The sequence below is a fragment of the Anomaloglossus baeobatrachus genome, chromosome 6 (genome assembly GCF_048569485.1).
Source record: "Anomaloglossus baeobatrachus isolate aAnoBae1 chromosome 6, aAnoBae1.hap1, whole genome shotgun sequence".
Classification (NCBI taxonomy): Eukaryota; Metazoa; Chordata; class Amphibia; order Anura; family Aromobatidae; genus Anomaloglossus; species Anomaloglossus baeobatrachus.
The window spans coordinates 293,127,879-293,151,993 of NC_134358.1; the positions used below are offsets into that span (position 1 = coordinate 293,127,879).

At 46.9% G+C, this 24,115-nt stretch overlaps 1 protein-coding gene across 1 annotated transcript in view; it reads right to left on the reverse strand.

Annotated features, from left to right (window-relative positions):
- Positions 1-16,654, reverse strand: part of OTULINL (OTU deubiquitinase with linear linkage specificity like) — a 139,639-nt gene extending 122,985 nt beyond the window's left edge. Inside the window, exon 1 of the mRNA XM_075316507.1 lies at positions 16,417-16,654. Coding sequence (XP_075172622.1) covers positions 16,417-16,537 — 121 coding nt within the window. The 5' untranslated portion in view covers positions 16,538-16,654. The remainder of the gene's footprint in view (positions 1-16,416) is intronic.
- Positions 16,655-24,115: the final 7,461 nt, after the last annotated feature.

A 24,115-nucleotide genomic window follows, 5' to 3' on the forward strand; every position in this document is an offset into this window, starting at 1 on the left:
ACCTATGGCTCTGAGCCTGCTGTTATTAGCCCTTACAAGGGCTAAAAGAAACTTCTATCCCTATTCTGTATAGCGCTGTGTGTAGAGCGTACACAGCAGTATCGGAGACAGAAGCTGCACCTGCGGTGACTGACACCCAGACGCAGAAGGCAGATAATGGCGTCCTGACGGGCAGATACCCGTTTTTATAATGCAGGGACATGTGACATGGACATCCTATCACACATGCCGTTGCTTCTCTGGCTAAAAGTCCACTTAGCTGTGTGTGTGTCTGGGATTGGCTGACATACTGGCCCGCCGCACTAGACGCGCACGCTTAGGGAAGGAAGACAAGGAAAAAATAAGTTTACTCACTGTTTGCTAGTATAATGGCTTAGTAACAATGAGTTTGAGTCTGCAATGCAGTGGTGCTGCAAATAGCTTGGAACTATCCCAGCAGCAGTCATCTGAATGCGCTGTTCCCGCACACTATACACTGAAATTTCATAATAGTGTGAGTCACAGAGTGACTTACACTATTACAGCGGAAAGCCAGCTAGTAATTAGCTTGGCTTTTTGCTGCTAGAACCGTTCTCGAACGTAACTAGAACTATCAAGCTTTAGCAAAAAGCTCGAGTTCTAGTTCGATCTAGAACAGCCCCCAAAATCACTCGAACCACGAACTGGAGAACCACGAACTGCGCTCAACTCTAGTTGTGAGTTGTTTGCCACCTTTTGGACACCTTTGAGGGTGTTTTCTAGGTGTTTTTATGTGTTTGTGATTGCCTCCCATTGTTTCCTATGCGGTTCGAGTGGTTCGCCGAACCGAACTCAAACGAGACCTCCGTTTGGCGAACCGAACTTGAGCCGAACCACGGCCGGTTTGCTCATCTCTAATGAGGAGACACAGCTGGATTTCAAAAAATGAAATAATTATGGCTCATTTGTATTGTTAGGGATGCTACCTTTGGGTCTGAGAGACACAAAGAGTCAAAACAGCGCACCGCGATATTGGTATTTGACAGATGTTGGAGCTGGGCATGCATTTTGTATAGTGGGAAATGTAGCTGGCATTTTAAGTGGTGTGATTTTTGGATGTTACTGTATTTGGAAATACTGTGACTAATTATTTCTAAGTGCTCTACTTATGTGAATCGGAGAGGTTACTTTCAGAATACAGTGGGTCAGGAACAACAATACAGATCAGGAACGAGACCAGGCAATGTCGGTGAACTAGATTTTTATGATCAAAATGGATTGGGATAAGTAACACAAAATAACTCGCAGAGATTATCACAGAGAAAATATAACATACACCCGGCCAGGAAAGACCGAGACCAATATTCTGCCCCAGCAACACTCTCCAATGTATCCAGAGAAATTTACCTGGCAGGCAATCTGCCTAGTACAAGGGCACTATTTCTATTCTATGTGCACGGTTAGGATCATTGGGTGTACAGATGGACCTGTCCATGGGTCAGCACAATGGTATTGCTAACCTCTCCTTCTCGTGTACCCCCCACACAGCAACAGGTGCAAACCTTTAACAGTAGCTGCAGTTTTACATGTGAACAAGTTGAAGCCTGTCTAAATGGCTGTATCCTATCTAAACTAGTTTGGCGCAAAAAACTTATGGACGTGTGCATGCCTGGGGCCTGAGCTCAGGACTTATGGATTCAATTTAACTGGTACAGGAATAATGGGCTTGGAAGGAGAGGTATTCGTAGATTTCAATGGAGTATCTGTATCTTTGCTGGGCTGGCCGACAATCATACAGAGTCACCACAGGAACGGGTTCAGCAAAGGGGTTTTGTGACAGCAACACCTGAGGATGTCATCTGGAATACAGTTCTCAGTACAGCAGAAAATGCCTCTTTCTCGATGTGGCATTAACACATCTCACACGCTCAGCAGACAGTCTCTATCAGATCCAGTACTCTCAATGAACGGGCTGAGAGAGACTCACCATACCTCTGCACTCTGTGTGTCTGGTCCACACACTGTCTTGTACCTGACAAAATAGAGTCTTTTTTCCAGCCTGCGCAGAGACCGCTCTGGTGGATGGGAGAAGACACTGCAGGTATCAGATCCACACTTTCACACTTATACCCTAAAACATCTGCATAGTTCCTGGGCATACCCAAAGTCCAATCAAATGTACAAAAGTACAATAAAAAAAACAGTATAGTTGATTTATTTATATAGGTATATTAAAGTTTTATTTATCTCAGAATTTATCAGACACTTTTAACCAACAACATCTATATATAGCTTTATATTCTCTGATGTAGGATTGCCTGTAGATACCTTGATGTCCTTCTATTTCCATAACTTTCTTAGGCTGCTTTTACACTGGCGTCATTTTACATCACTCGCAATCCGTCGTCTTATGGAAATATGGTATCCTACAAAATATTTTGCAAGATTCCGTTTTTTCCCCATAGACTTGTATGGATGACGGATTGTGACTGATGGCCTTGCGTTGCATCCTCCCCGCAACGGATCAGTCGTGGAATGACTGACCATCGGCTGGCAGCAACGCAGCATGTAAAAAAAAAACGTCGAAAAAAACGCAATGTGCAGGATTCTGTTGGCGTCCATCATTGAAGCCTGTAGGAGCGGAATCCGTTGGAATGCGTCACTAGACGGATTCCTGTGTTGGAACCGTCATTTACCAACTGTGCATGCTCAGATAAGTATATTCCGGGAAAAACAGCTGCAACGGATCAGTTTTTTTGCAGCATCAGTCACATCAGTTGTGGCACTATCTGCAACGCATCCGTTGCATCAGTCACACAACGGATTGCAACTGATGCAAAACTACGCAAGTGTGAAAGCAGCCTTACAAGAATCAAATGATGTATTTGATATTCATGAAACTGGACTGTAAGACTTAATAAAAAAATAATAACCAATGGGTTTGCATAAAATATGAACAGTGTTAAGCCATTTGTGAGTGCTATATACATAATGGGTGGTAAATAGTACAGTACATTCTGGAAATCAGTTGGAATGTGTACATTATCTGCAGTTAGCCTATGAGTTATGTATTTCTGAGCTTTAGCGAGTGTGGGTGTCCTCTGAATCTCAGCCAAGTCTGCAGGTTTATTCCGTCATGTTAGCATTTATTTTGGATATGTTTACATATTTTAAGTCTTATCATCATCAGGATTCCTTACATACAGTACATTAAACTACAACTAGTGAGGAACATTTTGTTACTACAAAAACAGAAAAAAGTGTACAAAAATGGGAAATATTTATAAATAAAAGCAAAGTTAAATTATAGCTTAGGTTAACAAACTTTATATATTATTTTCATCAGTTCTCTAATATATTGTATTTTTTTAACTGAACCGACACTAAATGTAAGGCGTACCCATCATTTTAATTTTTATTTCATAAATCAATAATACACATAAAAATAAGCAACTTTGTAATATATCTTATCAGATAAATCTGCTTCTTTCTCTGCCAGAATTGTTCAGTCATTATCAAAATTCTCAATTCTGAGGTAAGACTATTCTCCTTACGGAGACCTGACAAACCAGTCTGGCTGTCAGTGGTGAGGGGACTTATAGCTGCAAAGCCCCTCTGGGAATTATTCAAATTGTCTCTCCAGGAAATTGGAATAGATGGCGCTAGAGTTTGTCTCCTTTCCTGGAGAGACTATTTGAATAATTCCCAGAGGGGCATTGCAGCTATAAGTCCCCTCACCACTGACAGCCAGACTGGTTTGTCAGGTCTCCGTAAGGCCTCTTCCACACTCATGTGAAAATCACGCACGTGCCGCGAGACACGTATTTTCCTTGCGTGTTGTGATAGGTAAGTACGTGTCTCCGATACGTGCGGGCCACGTGTGTTCTCCGTGTGCTATCTGCGATAACACACGGAGAACCGGTAATTTGCATACTCACGTGGTCCTTCCTGCTGTCCGTGGTGCTGATCTTCGGTCTCCAGCCCTGCCGACTCCCCGCTGCTGCCGGCCGCAGTGAAGTGAATATTAAATGAGCATAATGAGCGGTGGTCGGTAGCAAGTGACAGCAGCGGCAGAGACAGAAGGGCTGGAGAAGGTGAGTAAAGATTTGTTATTTTTTTCTCTGACACATGAGTTTTCTCCTGCGCATGTCACACGGGACCGTATCCACACTATATCCGTGTGGCACGGGTGCGGGCCGTGTGACACCCGTGATGCTGGAGAAAAACGGACATGTCAGCATGAGAAACACACAGACACACGTAAGCATGGAACGGACACACGTTCCGTTCCAAAATACTTACGTGTGTCCAAACCATTAGGAATACCTAGGTCCACGTGTGTACGTGTCTCCGGTATGTAAGAAAACTGTCAAACACGTACAGGAGGCACGAACGTGTGACAGAGGCCTTAGGAGAATAGTCTTCCCCCGCGATCCCCACAAAGCTTCTCATAAGCCAGATCAGTTACCCACACTTTGCACTGATGAGGGGCAATTACCCCGAAACACCGTGTCTGCAAATTGGGATTCTGATCTGGCTTATATCCTAGGTCATATGAAAAGGCTTGTTAAAAGGCCACTTGTGACTTTTAGGATTGCTACTTCCAATAGGTTGCACTAGAGTTTGTCTCCTTTCCTGGAAAGACAATTTGAACAATTCTGAGGTAAAATCTGCATTCAGTGAAGACTTTCCCATTACTGAGATAGGAGATGGCAGCTGTTACTGATGAGTCTCTGTGTAGATAAAAGGGAGCACTGCCTCTATCTCCTTTCTCTTCATATGGCTCCTTCCTCTGCCTCTAGTACCTCTCTTTTCCTTCGACTACTCCCTCTGCCTCTAGCTCCTCTCTCCTCCCGTCATCATAGAATCTCATCAGTAATAACTGCCATCTCTTAGCTCAGATTTTACTTCAGAAAGAAGCAGATTTCTCTGATAAGATATATTATAAAGTTGCTTATTTTCACATGTACTATTAATTTATGAAATAAAATTTACATTGACAGTTACACTTTAATTCCCTCTGGTCTCCTCTATTAGTGGAATAAAGAGACAACTCAAGTAAAGAATAGTATTTCAAACAATCACCATATGGGTATTCTTATAAGGTTATTACAAGAATATGATATAGCATAAGGATTAGTGGCATTCAAACATTTTGAAATCCTCCCAACTGTGTGATCAAAGGCCAGAAGACTTATTTTGCACTTTTCCTGGACAGTGATGCTCCTGGCCACTCCCTGTGCAAGGAAATAAAAAAACCAGCCCTATTAAAGTGATAATGTTTTACTAAAAATCTCTGCATAGCAGGGTGCAGGGAGCTATTCTCTAGCCGAAAAACCTGCTTAACTAGCTTTGCTACACCTTTATTGTCTAGATCAGTGGAGGGTCCAGAGGTCAGATTTCTATGGCTCAGAACATAGGGGCATTGTTAGGGATGATCGAATACCAAAATATCTGACCTCGCGAATATCCGACGAATAGGTCACTGCTATTTGACTATTCGCGAATATTAGACGCGCAATGTAAGTCTATCAGAAACCGGAATAATTTCACATTGGACCTAACGGCGAGCTGTGGTGACTAAGGAAAAGGCCGAAATGGATGGGAAAAGGCAGAATATCTCTCTCTCTCTTCTATCTTTCTTCTCTCTCTTCTCTCTCTCTCCTCTCTCTCTTCTCTCTCTCTTCTCTCTCTCCCCTCTCTCCCTCCCCCTCTCCCTCTCTCTCTCTCTCTCTCTCCTCCATGGAGCTGGAAGCCGGAGCAGCTGGAACTATATATGTATCAATCCCGTAAGCTACAGCAACGTGTATGTAGATGACGCTGTGTGGCCAAGCCAATCACAGTAACACAGATGGCTGCGGCGTTACTGTGAGAGCAAGTAACATCAGATGTGTTCATTGGCTGCAAAACAGGCACCAGGAAGTCAGAAATGAAAATGAAAGTATCGGAGCGTATTTTATTTTATTCGTCGGATACCGAATGGTGTGACTAGCCTGTTATCTCTCGGATACCAAATAGTGATGAATACATTCGCTCATCCCTAGTCATTATTACCAAATGGAGTCCAGTAAGGGCACTATTGCTGTATGGCAACACTAAAGGTGGCACTTTTAAGGAATGGCTTTAAGTGAGCACTTATACTAAGTAGGAGGGCACTATATATGGCATTTGAAGTATAAGGCCTGCAGAGTGTACAAAAAGGCGGTATTAATACTGTGTGTACCACTATTACATTCTGGTGGACAATTAATGTGGGAGGACATTATCTCTGTCTGGGGTGGCATGTAGAGAATTTTGTGTAGAAATTGGGAAAAGCGTTGGGGGTACTGGAGAAGTAAGGTGTTAAAGATTGGTGCATGGGAAATTCTGCAGAGACAAATAATGGCTGGAAGAAGTCTTCATGAAGGTCTGGACCAAATGGAGAAGAAAAAGGAAAGTGAACAACTTCAATGAAAGAAACCGTCACCAATTAGTCATTGAATGTATCTGTTGCAATCACTTAATCTGCTGACAGCCTGTGTAGGATTGTTGTTGAGACATTTTATAGTTATTGTATGATGACAAAATTAGTCTTTTATTGCACTAAAATTACATTATTCAAAAAGTTTAAAATGCCTACATGTGGTAAATATCCGATGTTATCACTTAGCCAATATATAAGGCCATGATCAGTAAGGTTGTTTTTGGTATATTAAATTTAATTAAGTAACTGTATGATGGTAATATGAATGATGATAATATTTATATATATATATAATTGCCTTATTCTGTCTGTCTATCTGTCTGTCTGTCTGTCTGTCTGTCTGTCTGTCTTGCTCCAAAATTGTGTCCTTACGGTGACACAAAGCTGATTGGCCGCTGGGCTCGCCATGGCCCTGCCCCCCCGCACGGATTGGCCGCTCGCCCAGGCTGCGCCCCCACACGGATTGGCCGGCCGCTCGCCCAGGCTCCGCCCCCCCACAAATTGGCCTCTCGCCCCTGCACTCTGCAGGCATTGGCAACTCGGCCACGTCCCGCCCCCCTCACGCAATGCACGCTAGCTCTGGCCCCGCCACGCATTCCCCGAACCGACACGGTCACGGAGCCACGACTACCAGGTGAGTACTGTACCCCTGGGAGCCAACATCAGCGTACGCCGCAAACCCAGCCGACACATACCCTCGCATTGCTGGGGTTGCCGCCGTATGCTGGTGTGGGCTCCCGTGCGAGCGGGGGACGAGATACGCTGGTAACCATGGTAGCATAGTTACCAGCGCATCAAGGTCCTGCAGCGGCGGAACATACACACACGCACACACATAACAGCACACACACACACACACACACACATCAGATCACACTCACTCTCACACACACCTCACACACACATCACATCGCATCCACACACTCACAACATCCTGGGATATCGCTTGCTTCTCGGCGGCGATACTGTGCTGTGAGCTTCCAGGACCTGCCGGAGGATCACATGGCCAGAAGCATGTGGTATCTCCGGATGTTGTGAGTATGAGCGGGTATGTGCAATATCGTCAATGTCTGTGTGCGTGAGTGTATGCGATCGGGTGTGTGTGAGTGTATGCGATCGGGTGTGTGTGAGTGTATGCGATCGGGTGTGTGTGAGTGTATGCGATCGGGTGTGTGTGAGTGTATGCGATCGGGTGTGTGTGAGTGTATGTGATCGGGTGTGTGTGAGTGTATGCGATCGGGGGTGTGTGTGTGTATGTGTGTGTGAGTGCATGCGATCGGATCTGTGAGTGTCGGCAGAGAAGCACGGCGTGCTGGAGGAGGCTGGGAGGAGAGAGGCTGATCCTGGGGAAGGCTGGGATGGGGAGGCTGAGAGAAGAGAGGCTGATGCTGGGGGAGGCTGAGGCTGGGGTAGGCTGGAAGGAGAGAGGCTGATGCTGGGGACCGAAAAGGCTGATGCTGGGAGGAGAGAGGCTGATGCTGGGGGAGGCTGAGGCTGGGGTAGGCTGGGAGGAGAGAGGCTGATGCTAGGAGGAGAGAGGCTGATGCTGGGGGAGGCTGAGGCTGGGGTAGGCAGGGAGGAGAGAGGCTGATGCTGGGAATAGAGAAGCTGATGCTGGGAGGAGAGAGGCTGATGCTGGGGGAGGCTGAGGCTGGGGGAGGCTGAGGCTGGGGTAGGCTGGGAGGAGAGAGGCTGATGCTGGGAAGAGAGAGGCTGATGCTGGGAGGAGAGAGGCTGATGCTGGGGGAGGCTGAGGCTGGGGGAGGCTGAGGCTGGGGTAGGCTGGGAGGAGAGAGGCTGATGCTGGGGACAGAAAAGGCTGATGCTGGGAGGAGAGAGGCTGATGCTGGGGGAGGCTGAGGCTGGGGTAGGCTGGGAGGAAAGAGACTGATGCTGGGTTGAGAGAGGCTGATGCTGGGAGGAGAGAGGCTGATGCTGGGAGGAGAGAGGCTGATGCTGGGAGGAGAGAGGCTGATGCTGGGGACAGAAAAGGCTGATGCTGGGAGGAGAGAGGCTGATGCTGGGAAGAGAGAGGCTGATGCTGGGGACAGAGAGGCTGATGCTGGGGACAGAGAGGCTGATGCTGGGGACAGAGAGGCTGATGCTGGGATGAGAGAGGCTGATGCTGCGGGTAGAGAGGCTGATGCTGGGAGGAGAGAGGCTGATGCTGCGGGCAGAGAGGCTGATGCTGCGGGTAGAGAGGCTGATGCTGGTGCAGCATGGGGGATGGAGCACGATGGGGGGTGCGCAGCATGGGGGATGGAGCATGTGTGGGAGTGCGCAGCATGGCGGATGGAGCACGTTTGGGAGTGCGCAGCATGGCGGATGGAGCACGTTTGGGAGTGCGCAGCATGGCGGATGGAGCACGTTTGGGAGTGCGCAGCATGGCGGATGGACCACGTTTGGGAGTGCGCAGAATGGCGGATGGAGCACGTTTGGGAGTGCGCAGCATGGCGGATGGAGCACGATGGGGGGTGCGCAGCATGGGGGATGGAGCACGTTTGGGAGTGCGCAGCATGGCGGATGGAGCACGTTTGGGAGTGCGCAGCATGGCAGATGGACCACGTTTGGGAGTGCGCAGCATGGCAGATGGACCACGTTTGGGAGTGCGCAGCATGGCGGATGGAGCACGTTTGGGAGTGCGCAGCATGGCGGATGGACCACGTTTGGGAGTGCGCAGCATGGCGGATGGACCACGTTTGGGAGTGCGCAGCATGGCGGATGGACCACGTTTGGGAGTGCGCAGTATGGCGGATGGAGCACGTTTGGGAGTGCGCAGCATGGCGGATGAACCACGTTTGGGAGTGCGCAGCATGGCGGATGGAGCACGTTTGGGAGTGCGCAGCATGGCGGATGGACCACCTTTGGGAGTGTGCAGCATGGCGGATGGAGCACGTTTGGGAGTGCGCAGCATGGCGGATGGAGCACGTTTGGGAGTGCGCAGCATGGCGGATGGAGCACGTTTGGGAGTGCGCAGCATGAGGGATGCAGCACGATGGGGAGTGCGGAGTATGGCGGATGGAGCACGTTTGGGAGTGCGCAGCATGGCGGATGAACCACGTTTGGGAGTGCGCAGCATGGCGGATGGAGCACGTTTGGGAGTGCGCAGCATGGCGGATGGAGCACGTCTGGGAGTGCGCAGCATGGGAGATGGAGCACGATGGGGGATGCACAGCATAGGGGATGGAGCACGATGGGGAGTGCGCTGTATGGGGGATGGAGCACGATGGGGAGTGCGGAGTATGGCGGATGGAGCACGTTTGGGAGTGCGCAGCATGGCGGATGGAGCACGTTTGGGAGTGCGCAGCATGGCGGATGGAGCACGTTTGGGAGTGCGCAGGATGGCGGATGGACTACGTTTGGGAGTGCGCAGCATGGCGGATGGAGCACGTTTGGGAGTGCGCAGCATGGCGGATGGAGCACGTTTGGGAGTGCGCAGCATGGCGGATGGAGCACGTTTGGAAGTGCGCAGCATGGGGGATGCAGCACGATGGGGAGTGCGGAGTATGGCGGATGGAACACGTTTGGGAGTGCGCAGCATGGCGGATGGACCACGTTTGGGAGTGCGCAGCATGGCGGATGGAGCACGTTTGGGAGTGCGCAGCATGGCGGATGGAGCACGTTTGGGAGTGCGCAGCATGGGAGATGGAGCACGATGGGGGGTGCGCAGCATGGGGGATGGAGCACGATGGGGAGTGCGCTGCATGGGGGGATGGAGCACGATGGGGAGTGCGGAGTATGGCGGATGGAGCACGTTTGGGAGTGCGCAGCATGGCGGATGGAGCACGTTTGGAAGTGCGCAGCATGGCGGATGGAGCACGTTTGGGAGTGCGCAGCATGGGAGATGGAGCACGATGGGGGGTGCGCAGCATAGGGGATGGAGCACGATGGGGAGTGCGCTGCATGGGGGATGGAGCACGATGGGGAGTGCACTGCATGGGGGATGGAGCACGATGGGAAGTGCACACCTCCCCCCAACACACACACACGCGCGCGCACTGCACAACACACCACACACACACACTGGGAACCACAAACAACTGCCCTACACAGACACCCACACACATAGACAACGCTGCACACACACAACACCCAACACACAAACACCGCGGCACACACAAATATACGCACATACCGCACAACACACACATTGCACAAAACATACCTCCTACCAAAACACACCACACACACACAAACCGCGCAACACACACACAACGCTACAGACACACAGCGCTCCACAAACAACGCAACACACATACAACACCGCTCTCACCCCTCGCCACACCCAGACAACACCCAGAACATGTACAGCCCCTACACAAACACTTGGTAACTACAGACAGCATCTATATATATATATATATATATATATAACAAAAATCATACATGAACTACACAATACGTAAATTCTAGAATACCCGATGCGTAGAATCGGGCCACCTTCTAGTATATATATATATATATATATATATATATATATATATAAATATTCTTAATCAGAAACTTATTGAAATATTTAGTAGATTGTTAAAATGTCTAAAATGTATACATTTTGATTGATTTGTGAGAACAAAACCTTTACTCCTATAGACAAGCTCTTTGTACTCCTCCACACAGCTGACAGAAATCAAGGGGGGTGGGTCTATCTAAACCAGTAAAAGCAAGTTGAAATAAAAAAGGATGCTTTTTAATAAAAAAAAAAATGTTTAAATATATAGATGAACCTACTGTATTACATATGTTAAACAGAGCGAGTGAAAAAGTATTGAACACGCCTCCAATATTCTAAGTAAATATATTTCTAAACGTGTTATTCATATGGATTTCTCCCCAGATGTCGGCAACAACCAATCCAGTCCACACAAAGCAATCAAACCATAGATGTCCAAAAATTAAGGTATGTGTAATAATAACGAATGACACAGGGAAAAGAATAACACATGAAGGAAAAGATGTGCAATAAGCCATGGAAAGTCATGACACCAGCTGAAATCTATCAGTAATTAGAAAGTAATCATGCCACAATGAAAAATAACAGCTGGTTCAATTAATGGCCTAAAAAGGTGTCTCATTACCAAGTTGCACAAGTTACACAAGAAACATCTCATGATCGGTAAAATAAGTGAGCTGTCTCAAGACCTTTGCAACCATATTGTTGCAAAACATACTGTTTGCATTGGTTACAGAAGTTCTAAACTACTGAAGGTTCTAGTGAGTACTGTTGGGGCCCTTATCCGAAAGTGTAAAAAAACATTATTTCATTATTAATCATCCATATCAGGTTCCTGCAAGATTTTAGACAAAGGAGTGAGAAGAATCAGAAGAGTTGTACAATAGCCTAGGACCACCAGTGGAAATCTACAGAAAGTCTTGAAATCAGAAGGTACAGTTGTTTCAAAGAAAATAATAAGTAATGCACTCAATATTCATGGCCTGTATGCACATTCACCACGCAAGACTCCATTGCTAAACAAAAAACATTTTCAAGAGCATTTAAAGTGGGCTCAACAACATTTAGACAGGAGAGAAAAAAAGAGAACCAAAACCGGCCATGTAACATAGTTGTATAAGAATTGGTAATACGTTATTAAAGATCAAAAAAGCAATATAACAATGCAAAAGAAAGGACAAAAATCCAGGAGAGTTTTTAAAAAACACAGTGGTTTTGGGAGTCATTTGAACATATACAGGAATGTGCAGAAATAATTTACATATATCCAAAAGGACACAAGTATCAAAAATACACGTAATATATTCCAAACATGTTGATGGTATAGACTGGATCAAACCAACAGTAAAAACTCCTCAAAAAGATAAAGGGAGTAGTGCAGTAAAAACAATAATAAACATATAAAATAAAATATAAAAAAAGTAATTTTCAAGCAGTGATTTACACGTAGAAATGAATTATATACATCAAAAATGTAAGTATTACATAACGAATATGTTAATCGTGAGAACTGGATGCTAAAATAAGAGAATACCAAGAGCAAAAAAATCCCTGAACAGATAAAAGAACTGGTGGAAAGGGGGAATGTGTTACTGCAAACTACAAAAAATTCAGAGGCTCCAACTCCTGGATGAGGTTCACCGTGACTTGTGTTTCGGCACAGCCTTCGAAACTTTAGATTTTAATGTATTTCACACTATTTTTAACGTGTGTCACATGAAGTTAAAGGGAACAAAAAAGTGTTCTGACCTACACGCAGGAGCCTGTGTGAGCTATTAACCCCTTCCTACCCATCCCTGTGTTGTCATATTGTGTAATATGAAAGTAATAAAATAATGTTTTATTACTTTCATATTTCCTATGTAAATGATAGTATCTCTAGCCTGATGGGTGTCGCATCGCCTTGTGGATGTCTACATGCTTTCCATGGTATCATACCCCTGTGGGCGTGATACCATGGATTTACATCAGCGACGTGAGCATCGCTACTTTAGAATCTTGCGTACATGCGCTTATCATTCTCGCCGCCTCATCCTGGTGCTAGCTTCTCGACTTCTGACGCGCACTGCACATGACCGGAACCGCAGGCGTCTTCTGATCATGCGCAGTTCACGTCAGAAGCCGACCAGCAAACACCAGGAAGAGGCGGCGAGAATGGTAAGCGAGCACGAGATTCTAAAGTAGCGACGGTCATGTCGCTGCTATAAATCCATGGCATCACGCCCACAGGGTTTTTATGTACCTGAAAACATAGTTGAGAACAGTTTTTGTTAAAAAAAATCTATTTTTCTCTATTATTCTTAATCGGAAACTTATTGAAATATTTAGTAGATTGTTAAAATGTCAAAAATGTATACATCTTTATTGATTTGTGAGAACAAAACCTTTACTCCTTTAGAGTGCCCATGGGGCTAGAGACACTATCATTTACATAGGCAATATGTAAATAATAAAACGTTATTTTATTACTTTCATATTACACAATATAACAACACGGGGAAGGGTAGGAAGGGGTTAAGAGCTCACACAGGCTCCTGCTTGTAGGTCAGAACGCTTTTTTGACCTGACAGTTTCCCTTTAAATGAGAACCTGACCTAAGCTTGTCAGATGGTATAAGTATTTTTTTTATTTTATATTCATTTATCTGATGAGTGGGGCTAGATCTTTTTCACCCTGATCTTTAAGGAATAACCATCATTTTAATTTTTATTTTATAAATCAATAGTACATGTGGAAAGAGGTAACTTTGTAATATATCTCATCAGAGAAATCTGCTTCTTTCTCCTCCAGGATTGATCGGTCATTATCAAAATTCTCAATTTATGGGTAAACTCTGTATTCAGTGAAAACAGCTGTTTACACTACTGAGGTAGACCACAGTTATAATAGATATGATTCTATCTAGAAAGGAGGGAAGATGAAGAGGGAGGAGCTCTGTCTTTAGTTCCTCCCCTCTGCATAGCGTCTTATAGGAACCAACCGTCATCTCCTATCACAGTAATGTAACAATCTGTCCTCACTGAATACATATTTTACCAGAGAATTGAGAATTTTTAATAAGAATGATTCCTCCTGGGAGGGAAAAACCAATTTCTATAAGATATATTACAAAGTTGTTATTATTATGTTTACTATTATTGCATGAAACAAAAAATAAAACATTAGTTATTTAAAGATCCTAACCAGGTAATGCAACTTAACAATATTCTGTGAGTTTGAGAAAAAATAAATAAATAACTACTTTTTTAGGATTTGACTATATTAGCCCATACAGCCATAGTACTTGTCTACCAATATTTCATTAACGCTCCATGCTGCATTAGCATAGTACACGTATTCCCCAGAAATATGAGGTTTGCCGCTGCAGGTGCTTGAACTACTAATTAGGCTAAGTAATCACAAATAATTTGTGCAAAGCAGCAGAGATTACATAGAGATTCCCTACTTTACTTCTGAAGAGAAAATAGATCAGAATAGGTTTACAGACAAGGGACGAAAATGATACTAGTCTAGATAATAACTAACATTGATCTACTATCAATAATGGTGGCCCAAGACCACGTGCCCCCGCTACCACTATTATAATCATGCAATTTATGGCCTACTCTAAAGTAATCCTGGAGCTTGGGTGGGGCAGGGAAGGGTTTCACTATTGGGAATTATAGGACTCAGGTTATGGATCTATTTATTAAATATTAAGTTAATGTCATTTTACTATAACAATTCTTTTGTTCTTATATTTTAGAACCTTGAATAATACAATTTCATATGTAGTAGCAAAATCAGCAGTAAATATTCTAGGTAGGGAAATGGCATACGTTATGTTTTTACAGTTTTTGTAAGACCAAAGAATGGTGCGAAACTAATGCTAAAGTTTATTAAACATAAACATCTGAACTCTTAGTTTTTTATTTTCTAGTTGAAGTCTGTTTGTGCTGTGCATAAAGACTGTCTCTGCTGTATGTGAAGACTTTCTCTACTGTATGTGAAGAAGATTGTCTCTGCTGTATGTGAAGACTTTCTCTACTGTATGTGAAGAAGACTGTCTCTGCTGTATGTGAAGACTTTCTCTACTGTATGTGAAGAAGATTGTCTCTGCTGTATGTGAAGACTTTCTCTACTGTATGTGAAGAAGACTGTCTCTGCTGTATGTGAAGACTTTCTCTGCTGTATGTGAAGACTGTTTCTGCTGTATGTGAAGACTGTTTCTGCTGTATGTGAAGACTGTCTCTGCTGTATTTGAAGTCTGTGTCTGCTGTTTGTGAAGACTGTCTCTGTTCTATGTGAAGACTGTCTCTAGTCTATTTGAAGACTGTCTCTGTGGTATGTGAAGACTATTTCTGTTCCATGTGAAGACTGTCTCTGCTGTATTTGAAGACTGTCTCTACTGTATATGAAGACTGATTCTACTGTAGGTGAAGACTGTCTCTGTTGTATGTGAAGACTGTCTCTGCTGCATGTGAAGTCTGTCTCTGTTCTATGTGGAGACTATCTCTACTGTATATGAAGACTGATTCTACTGTATGTGAAGACTGTCTCTGCTGTATGTGAAGTCTGTCTCTGCTGTATGGAAAACTGTCTTTGCTTTATGTGAAGACTGTCTCTGCTTTATGTGAGACTGTCTCTGCTTTATGTGAAGACTGTCTCTGCTTTATGTGAGACTGTCTCTGCTTTATGTGAAGACTGTATCTGTTTTATGTGAAGACTGTCTGCTGTATGTGAAGACTGTCTCTGCTTTATGTGAAGACTGTCTCTGCTGTATGTGAAGACTGTCCCTGCTGTATGTGAAGACTGTCTCTGCTGTATTTGAAGTCTGTGTCTGCTGTTTGTGAAGACTGTCTCTGTTCTATGTGAAGACTGTCTCTAGTCTATTTGAAGACTGTCTCAGTGGTATGTGAAGACTATTTCTGTTCCATGTGAAGACTGTCTCTGCTGGATTTGAAGACTGTCCCTGCTGTATGTGAAGTCTGTCTCTGTTCTATGTGAAGTCTGTCTCTGTTCTATGTGGAGACTATCTCTACTGCATATGAAGACTGATTATACTGTATGTGAAGTCTGCCTCTACGGTTTGTGAAGACTGTTTTTGCTGTATATGAAGACTGTCTCTTTTGTATGTTAAAACTCTCTGTTGCCTCTGTTGTATATAAAGTCTGTCTCTGCTGTATATGAATGCTGTCTCTGTAGTCTCTGCTCTATACGAAGTCTGTCTCTGCTATATACGAAGTCGGTCTCTTTTGTATGTTAACGCTTTCTCTGACGAACGTGAAGACTATCTCGGTAGTCTCTGTTGTAAATGAAGTTTGTCTCTGCCGTATCTTAAGACTATCTCTGTAGTCTGTGTTGAATATGAAGTCTGTCTCTACTGTATCTTAAGACTATCTCTGTAGTCTCTGTTGTATATGAAGTGTCTCTGCTGTATGTTAAGACTATCTCTGTAGTCTCTGTTGTAAATGAAGTCTGTCTCTGAAGTTTTGTAAACTCTATACACGTGCTGTGTACAATATCACGTAGCTGTATTTGGATAGCAGGGGTGGTGGGTGCTCACCTGTTGATGTGCTTGACAGATGGGAATGGAGGTGTTGCTGGGCTGGAGAGCCTGGCACAGTGTGAAGGCGGCGGGAGGGCATCTCTCCGTGGTGATTGTCCACCTCACCAGCCATCGCCATGTCACAATGATAGTGATTGCTAAATATACACAGACGTTCTCAGCAAGTCAGGATGAAGTTCTTACTTCAGTTACCAAGTTATGAAATCGAGCTCAGCCGTCTCCTACAGTGCAGCATAATAGGGGCAGGGAGCGAACTTCCTACTTGTATTTTCACTCATTACCTTCTTTTGTTTTGCTACGAAAGCCAATGGCAGAGTGATGGGCTGACTCTGTCTATGCAACGCCCCTGAATTTGGTCCATATTTTACTTGTGATATTGTGAAGAACAAGTTATCTGGCAGGAAGCTGCAGTTCTGCTGATTAGGAACTGCACATTCATTTTCCTGGCAAGGATCACAAGACTTGTTAAATCATGACTATTGCTGGTGATTTACTCTGAGTGTATAGAGAAACGCTTCACGCCAAAACAATAACAAGTGCACGACAAATACATTACTAAGATTTTGCAAGAATATCACAGAACAGCGTTTACAGCCAGGGCAAGGAATTTTACTATTAATCGCATAGCTTTATGCTGAACGTCAAATCTTTGCCAGTGCAAAATCATATGTTGGAGAGGTAAGATTGCCTGCTTTGTGTGATGCGCAAATGTTGTTAAAGGGGCTGTCCAGAATTGTGATATTGAGACAAATCCTTAATAGTAATGAGCGAGCACTACCATGCTCAGGTGCTCGGTACTCATAAAAAGTAGTGATGAGCGAGCACTGCTACGCTCGTGTGCTCGGTACTCGTAATAAGTAGTATGAGCAAGCACTACCATTCTCATTTGCTACTTACCCATAAAAAGTAGTATGAGCAAGCACTATCATGCTTGTATGCAGCGGTTATTCCTCTCACACCTCGAGATCTTCCAGACAGAAAAGCCGTTCACAAAGACCCCATCATTCAAAACAAGAAAGCCTGCGCAGACACCATCACATGTTTCTCAACGCTGGCAGTAAATTAGCCAGCTCTTTCACCGAGAAGGAACAACCACGGGAAGGGCAATCTCCAGTCAAGGAGACCACCTATGCCAAACATAGTATCCATCAACATCCAACACCGCAGAGACACCATCATGTGTTTCTCAACGCAGTGATTCTAGGCATTGCTCCCACTAGTTTGGCATAGGTGGTCTCCTTGACTGGAGACTACCCTTCCCGTGGTTGTTCCTTCCCGGTGAAAGACCTGGCTAGTTTCCTGCCAGCGTTGAGAACAATGTGATGGTGTCTCTGCAGGCTTTCTTGTTTTGAATATTTCCCAGAGGGCATTGCTCTAGAATCCCTGCGTTGAGAAACACGTGATGGTGTCTCCGCAGTGTTGGATGTTGATCTCCCTAAGGTCAACCATCCTTGCTTATGTAGTCTTTTACTAGACATTGCTCCCACTAGCCAGTTTCCTACTCCACACAGATGAGGAGCAAATACCCCGAAACAGCTGTCTGTGGATGGATACCATGTTTGGCATAGGTGGTCTCCTTGACTGAAGACTGCCCTTCCCGTGGTTGTTCCTTCCCGGTGAAAGACCTGGTTAGTTTCCTGCCCGCGTTGAGAAACATGTGATGGTGTCTCAGCAGGCTTTCTTGTTTGGAATATTTTCCATGGGGCATTGCTCTAAAATCACTGTGTCGAGAAACACGTGATGGTGTCTCCGCGGTGTTGGATGTTGATCTCCCTAAGGTCAACCATCCTTGCTTATGTAGTCTTCTACTAGGCATTGCTCCCACTAGCCAGTTTCCTACTCCACATTGATGAGGGGCAATTACCCTGAAACAGCTGTCTGTGGATGGATACCATGTTTGGCATAGGGGGTCTCCTTGACTGGAGATTGCCCTTCCCGTGGTTGTTCCTTCCCAGTGAAAGACCTGGCTAGTTTCCTGCCAGCGTTGAGAACAATGTGATGGTGTCTCCACAGGCTTTCTTGTTTTGAAGATTTCCCAGGGGGCATTGCTCTAGAATCACTGCGTTGAGAAACACGTGATGGTGTCTCCGTGGTGTTGGATGTTGATCTCCCTAAGGTCAACCATCCTTGCTTATGTAGTCTTCTACTAGGCATTGCTCCCACTAGCCAGTTTCCTACTCCACACTGATGAGGGGCAAATACCCCGAAACAGCTGTCTGTGGATCGATACCAGGTTTGGCATAGGTGGTCTCCTTGACTGGAGACTACCCTTCCCGTGGTTGTTCCTTCCCAGTAAAAGACCTGGCTACTTTCCTGCCAGCATTGAGAAACATGTGATGGTGTCTCTGCAGGCTTTCTTGTTTTGAATATTTCCCAGAGGGCATTGCTCTAGAATCACTGCATTGAGAAACACGTGATGGTGTCTCCGCAGTGTTGGATGTTGATCTCCCTAAGGTCAACCATCCTTGCTTATGTAGTCTTTTACTAGACATTGCTCCTACTAGCCAGTTTCCTACTCCACACAGATGAGGAGCAAATACCCCGAAACAGCTGTCTGTGGATGGATACCATGTTTGGCATAGGTGGTTTCCTTGACTGAAGACTGCCCTTCCCGTGGTTGCTCCTTCCCGGTGCAAGACCTGGCTAGTTTCCTGCCAGCGTTGAGAAACATGTGATCGTGTCTCCGTAGGCTTTCTTGTTTTGAATATTTCCCAGGGAGCATTGCTCTAGAATCACTGTGTTGAGAAACACGTGATGGTGTCTCCGCGGTGTTGGATGTTGATCTCCCTAAGGTCAACCATCCTTGCTTATGTAGTCTTCTACTAGGCATTGCTCCCCACTAGCCAGTTTTCTACTCCACACTGATGAGGGGCAAATACCCCGAAACAGCTGTCTGTGGATGGATACCATGTTTGGCATAGGTGGTCTCCTTGACTGGAGACTGCCCTTCCTGTGGTTGTTCCTTCCCGGTGTAAGACCTGGCTAGTTTCCTGCCAGCGTTGAGAAACATGTGATGGTGTATCCGCAGGCTTTCTTGTTTGGAATATTTCCCAGGGAGCATTGCTCTAGAATCACTGTGTTGAGAAACACGTGATGGTGTCTCCGCGGTGTTGGATGTTGATCTCCCTAAGGTCAACCATCCTTGCTTATGTAGTCTTCTACTAGGCATTGCTCCCACTAGCCAGTTTCCTACTCCACACTGATGAGGGGCAAGTACCCCGAAACAGCTGTCTGTGGATGGATACCATGTTTGGCATAGGTGGTCTCCTTGACTGGAGACTGCCCTTCCCGTGGTTGTTCCTTCCCGGTGAAAGACCTGGCTAGTTTCCTGCCAGCGTTGAGAAACATGTGATGGTGTCTCCGCAGGTTTTCTTGTTTTGAATATTTCCCAGGGGGCATTGCTCTATAATCAGAGCGTTGAGAAACACGTGATGGTGTCTCCGCAGTGTTGGATGCTGATCTCCCTAAGGTCAACCATCCTCTCATCATTGACAGAAGAGACGTCTGAATCATTGGTGAATTCTCGCAGACGTTCGCACCACAGGTCCAGACGCCATTGTGGACCCGCCATGGAGCCCATTCAACAAGTCTCAGTCCCAGTTGCTCCAGCTGCACAAGGTGCCTGTGAACGCCTTTAAAGGCTTTAGTGAATCAGTTTTCCAGTGTTGCGCCCTTTCCTGTGGCCAGGTAGGTTAATGTAAATCCGGCAATTTTGGCCCAGAACCTTCCACCATCACAAAAAGAAAAAGAGCCACAGGCCGTCCACACTAGCATACATAAAGATGTCTCTTTCTATGGGATTTCTCCTCTTTGTTCTCATTTGGATGAGGATGGTTGTCATTTGGAAGACTAAAGGCTCCTTTACACCAGACAATCTATCATGCGATAGATCGTCGGGGTCATGGTTTTTGTGACGCACGCATGGCCTGTGTGACACCTCCTAGCGACGCAGTATCGCTCACAAATCATGAGTCATGTACTGCTCACTAGGTTCCATAATATCGTTTAATTTAGTTGTTCATCGTTTCCAGGGTAGCACACGTCGCTCCGTGTGACACCCCGGGAACGATGAACAGCAGCTCACCTGCGTCACGCGGCAACCGCCGGCTATGTGAAGGAAGGAGGTGGGCGGGATGTTTACGTCCCGCTCATCTCCGCCCCTCCGCTTCCATTGGCCGGCGGCCGTGTGACGTCGCTGTGATGCCGAACGTCCCTCCCACTCCAGGAAGTGGACGTTCGCCGCCCACAGTGTGGTCGCACGAAAGGTAATGTGAGACTGTGACCGGGGTTATCTATGACGGCCGGTATGTCTCGCCCCGGTTGTGCTCACTCCATGATAGAAAGTAAAACCACTCTAGGGTTAATGCTGTTTCCCTACAGGCTGAAGGAAGGGTTAAATAGAATCAGGACCGAGGGCAGGTGTGCCGGGTGTGGGGGAAGTGACCAGAACTTCCTGAGCCCTCTGCTGGAGAGGCACATGTATTTTGTTATGGACTTTTTGTTTGGACATTAAAACCGTGTGCTGTGAACCTTGATGCCTGGATCCCGTGTCTTCTGCTGCGCAGCCGACCGTGCTACCTCACATATGGTGGAGAATCGGCGGGCATGACAGCCGGTGAGGTGTAGCATCCATCCCTGGTGACCCAGCTGCGCATGTCCTGGATTCGAGCGGCTATACTACAGCCCAAACCCGGCGACGCCATGGAGGACATACTAAAGCATTTGGCTCAGGCTAATGCACAGCAGCAACAGGCTAATGCACAGCAGCAACAGGCTAATGCACAGCAGCAACAGACCAATGCACACCTGCTCCAATCCTTGCAAGTGCAGGAAAAAAAATTCCAAGAACAGATGGATCAGGCCAATGCACGTCAGCAGCAATCCTTGCAAGTGCAGGACAAAAGGCACCAAGAACAGATGGAGCAGGCCAATGCACGTCAGCAGCAAGCCTTGCAATTGCAGGAAAAAAGGCACCAAGAACAGATGGTTCTCCTGGCCAAGTCGATCCGTGCCGGACCGGCAGCAACAACCCCGGGACCGGGTGACGACGGCAGCGTCCGGAAAGCGGTGAGACAAGCGTTGCAAAAGATGACCCCGGGTGATGATGTGGAAGCGTTCCTGGCGGTGTTTGAGCGGGTGGCCGAGCGGGAAAAGCTGCCGACCCCGCAGTGGGCTGAGGTATTGTCGCCCTATCTGACGGGGGAACCCCAAAAAGCGTACCTGGACCTCTGTGCCGTGGACGCCATTGACTATGTGACCCTGAAAGCCGAAATACTGGCTCGGTTGGGGGTGAATACCTATGTACGGGCTCAGCGGGTAAATCAGTGGTTCTATGAGGAAGCCAAACCCGTACGCTCCCAGGCCTATGACTTGTTGCATCTTGTAAAAAAGTGGTTGCAGCCTGACACTCTGAGCCCGGCGCAAATGGTGGAAAGGGTAGTAGTGGATCGTTTTGTGCGCACTTTACCCGTCACCGTTCAACGGTGGGTCGGACAGGGTGACCCGAGTACCCTGGACCAATTAGTGTCCCTGGTAGAGCGGCATGTGGCTACGCAGGACTTGATACGGGACACTGAGACTTTGCGTACCGCCCGTCGGTCCGGCCCCTCTAAGCCTAGGGCCAAGGACCCACCGCTGACAACGGTACAGGAGTCCCCTACCGTCCCGTCTGAGGCCGCGGCCGCCATTCCTGTGGTCCGGAAGGTTCTGTACCCTAAACGACAACCCGTCAAGGGGGTTTCCGTCCCCATTAGATGTTGGCGGTGCCAGCGGGTGGGACATATGGAAGCCCAGTGTCCACTCACCACGGAGCCCATGGATTGTGGGGTTACCCGGCGGGGTTCAATGTATGCTCAGGTGGTGTGTACCGCTGACCTGGTCTCCCCAGAGACGGAGCCCCACTTGTGCCAAATACAGGTGAATAGATGTCCGGTTACAGGATTGTTGGATTCCGGAAGCTTAGTGACCCTTGTGCGATCCACCTTGAGAGCTAAAGTAAAGGCCACAGGACGCACCGTGGGGGTGGTTTGCATACATGGGGACCGCCGCGACTATCCCACGGGGATTGTCACCATCACAGCACCTTGCGGTCAGGTGCAACATGAGGTGGGACTTCTTAACACTCTTCCTTATGACGTGATCCTAGGAAGAGATCTGCCCTATTTTTGGACTTTATGGAGGGGACCCCCTAAGTCCCCTCAGATATTGGTCGGTCCGGGACCTGAGCCCTACAATCCTGAATCCGGGACATCTGCCGTAGGGGTCACCATGATAGGGACAGAGTGTGAACCCGATAGGTCGCCCCTAGAGGTATTGGCAGGAGAGGCTGAGACGGTCGAGCCCATCCCGGAGTTGGAGGCGTCCCCGGATACGTTTGGGACAGCCCAACTCCAGGACCCTACGTTAATACATGCCCGGAGTCGGGTGACAGTAGTTGACGGGGTGGCACAGCTGCCCGGTGCCCAGGTAAGGTACCCCCATTTCGCTCTTAAGCAGGATTTACTCTACCGGGTAGATGAAATACGGGGCGTAGGGGTAGAACAGTTGGTGGTGCCCCAGCCGCATCGCCGGCGGGTCCTCGACTTGGCTCATAAACACCTGATGAGTGGCCACCTAGGGGTCAAGAAAACGCAGGAGCGAATATTGCAAAGGTTCTATTGGCCCGGGGTCTTTGGGGAGGTAAAACGGTTCTGCGAAACCTGCCCGGAGTGTCAGCTTACTGCACCCCTGACCCATTTTCGCAGTCCGTTGGTACCGTTACCCATTATAGAAGTCCCTTTTGAACGGATAGGGATGGATCTGGTGGGGCCCCTCGTAAAGTCCGCTCGAGGGCACCAACACATCCTAGTGATCGTTGACTATGCCACCCGGTATCCCGAGGCGATACCTCTCAGACATACTGCAGCAAAGCTTATAGCTCGGGAGTTGTTTGCTGTGTTCTGCCGGGTGGGATTGCCCAAGGAGATTCTTACGGATCAGGGGACCCCATTCATGTCTAAAGTGACCAAAGAGCTATGCCGGCTACTCCAGATCAAGCAGTTGCGTACGTCTGTGTATCATCCTCAAACGGACGGTTTAGTCGAGCGTTTCAATAAAACCCTGAAAACCATGCTAAGAAGGGTGATTTCAAAAGCCGGGAAAGACTGGGATATGATGCTTCCCTATTTGATGTTTGCCATCCGTGAGGTGCCACAGGCATCCACGGGGTTTTCGCCTTTTGAATTGTTATATGGGCGACATCCCCGGGGATTGTTGGACCTGGCAAAGGAAACATGGGAACAAGAGCCCACCCCCCATAAAAGTGTGATTGAACACATTTTGGGTATGCAGAACCGCATAAGCGCGGTCATGCCAATTGTGAAGGAGCATTTACAGGAGGCTCAGGCCGCGCAAAGCGGCCGCTACAATAGACAAGCCACCGTGCGGACCTTTAAACCCGGGGATCGGGTGTTGGTATTGATCCCCACGGCGGAGAGCAAATTCCTGGCTCAGTGGCAAGGCCCCTACGAGATAAAGGAAAGAGTAGGGGTAGTTAACTATAAAGTATTGCAGCCCGGTAGGCGGAAACCTGAACAAATATACCATGTCAACCTATTAAAACCTTGGCAGGAACGGGAAAGCCTGATGGCTGTTTTTTCCCCACCTCCCTCCTCTTCGGGTCGTTCACATCCGGCTCCAGCGACCTCCGGAGAGGACG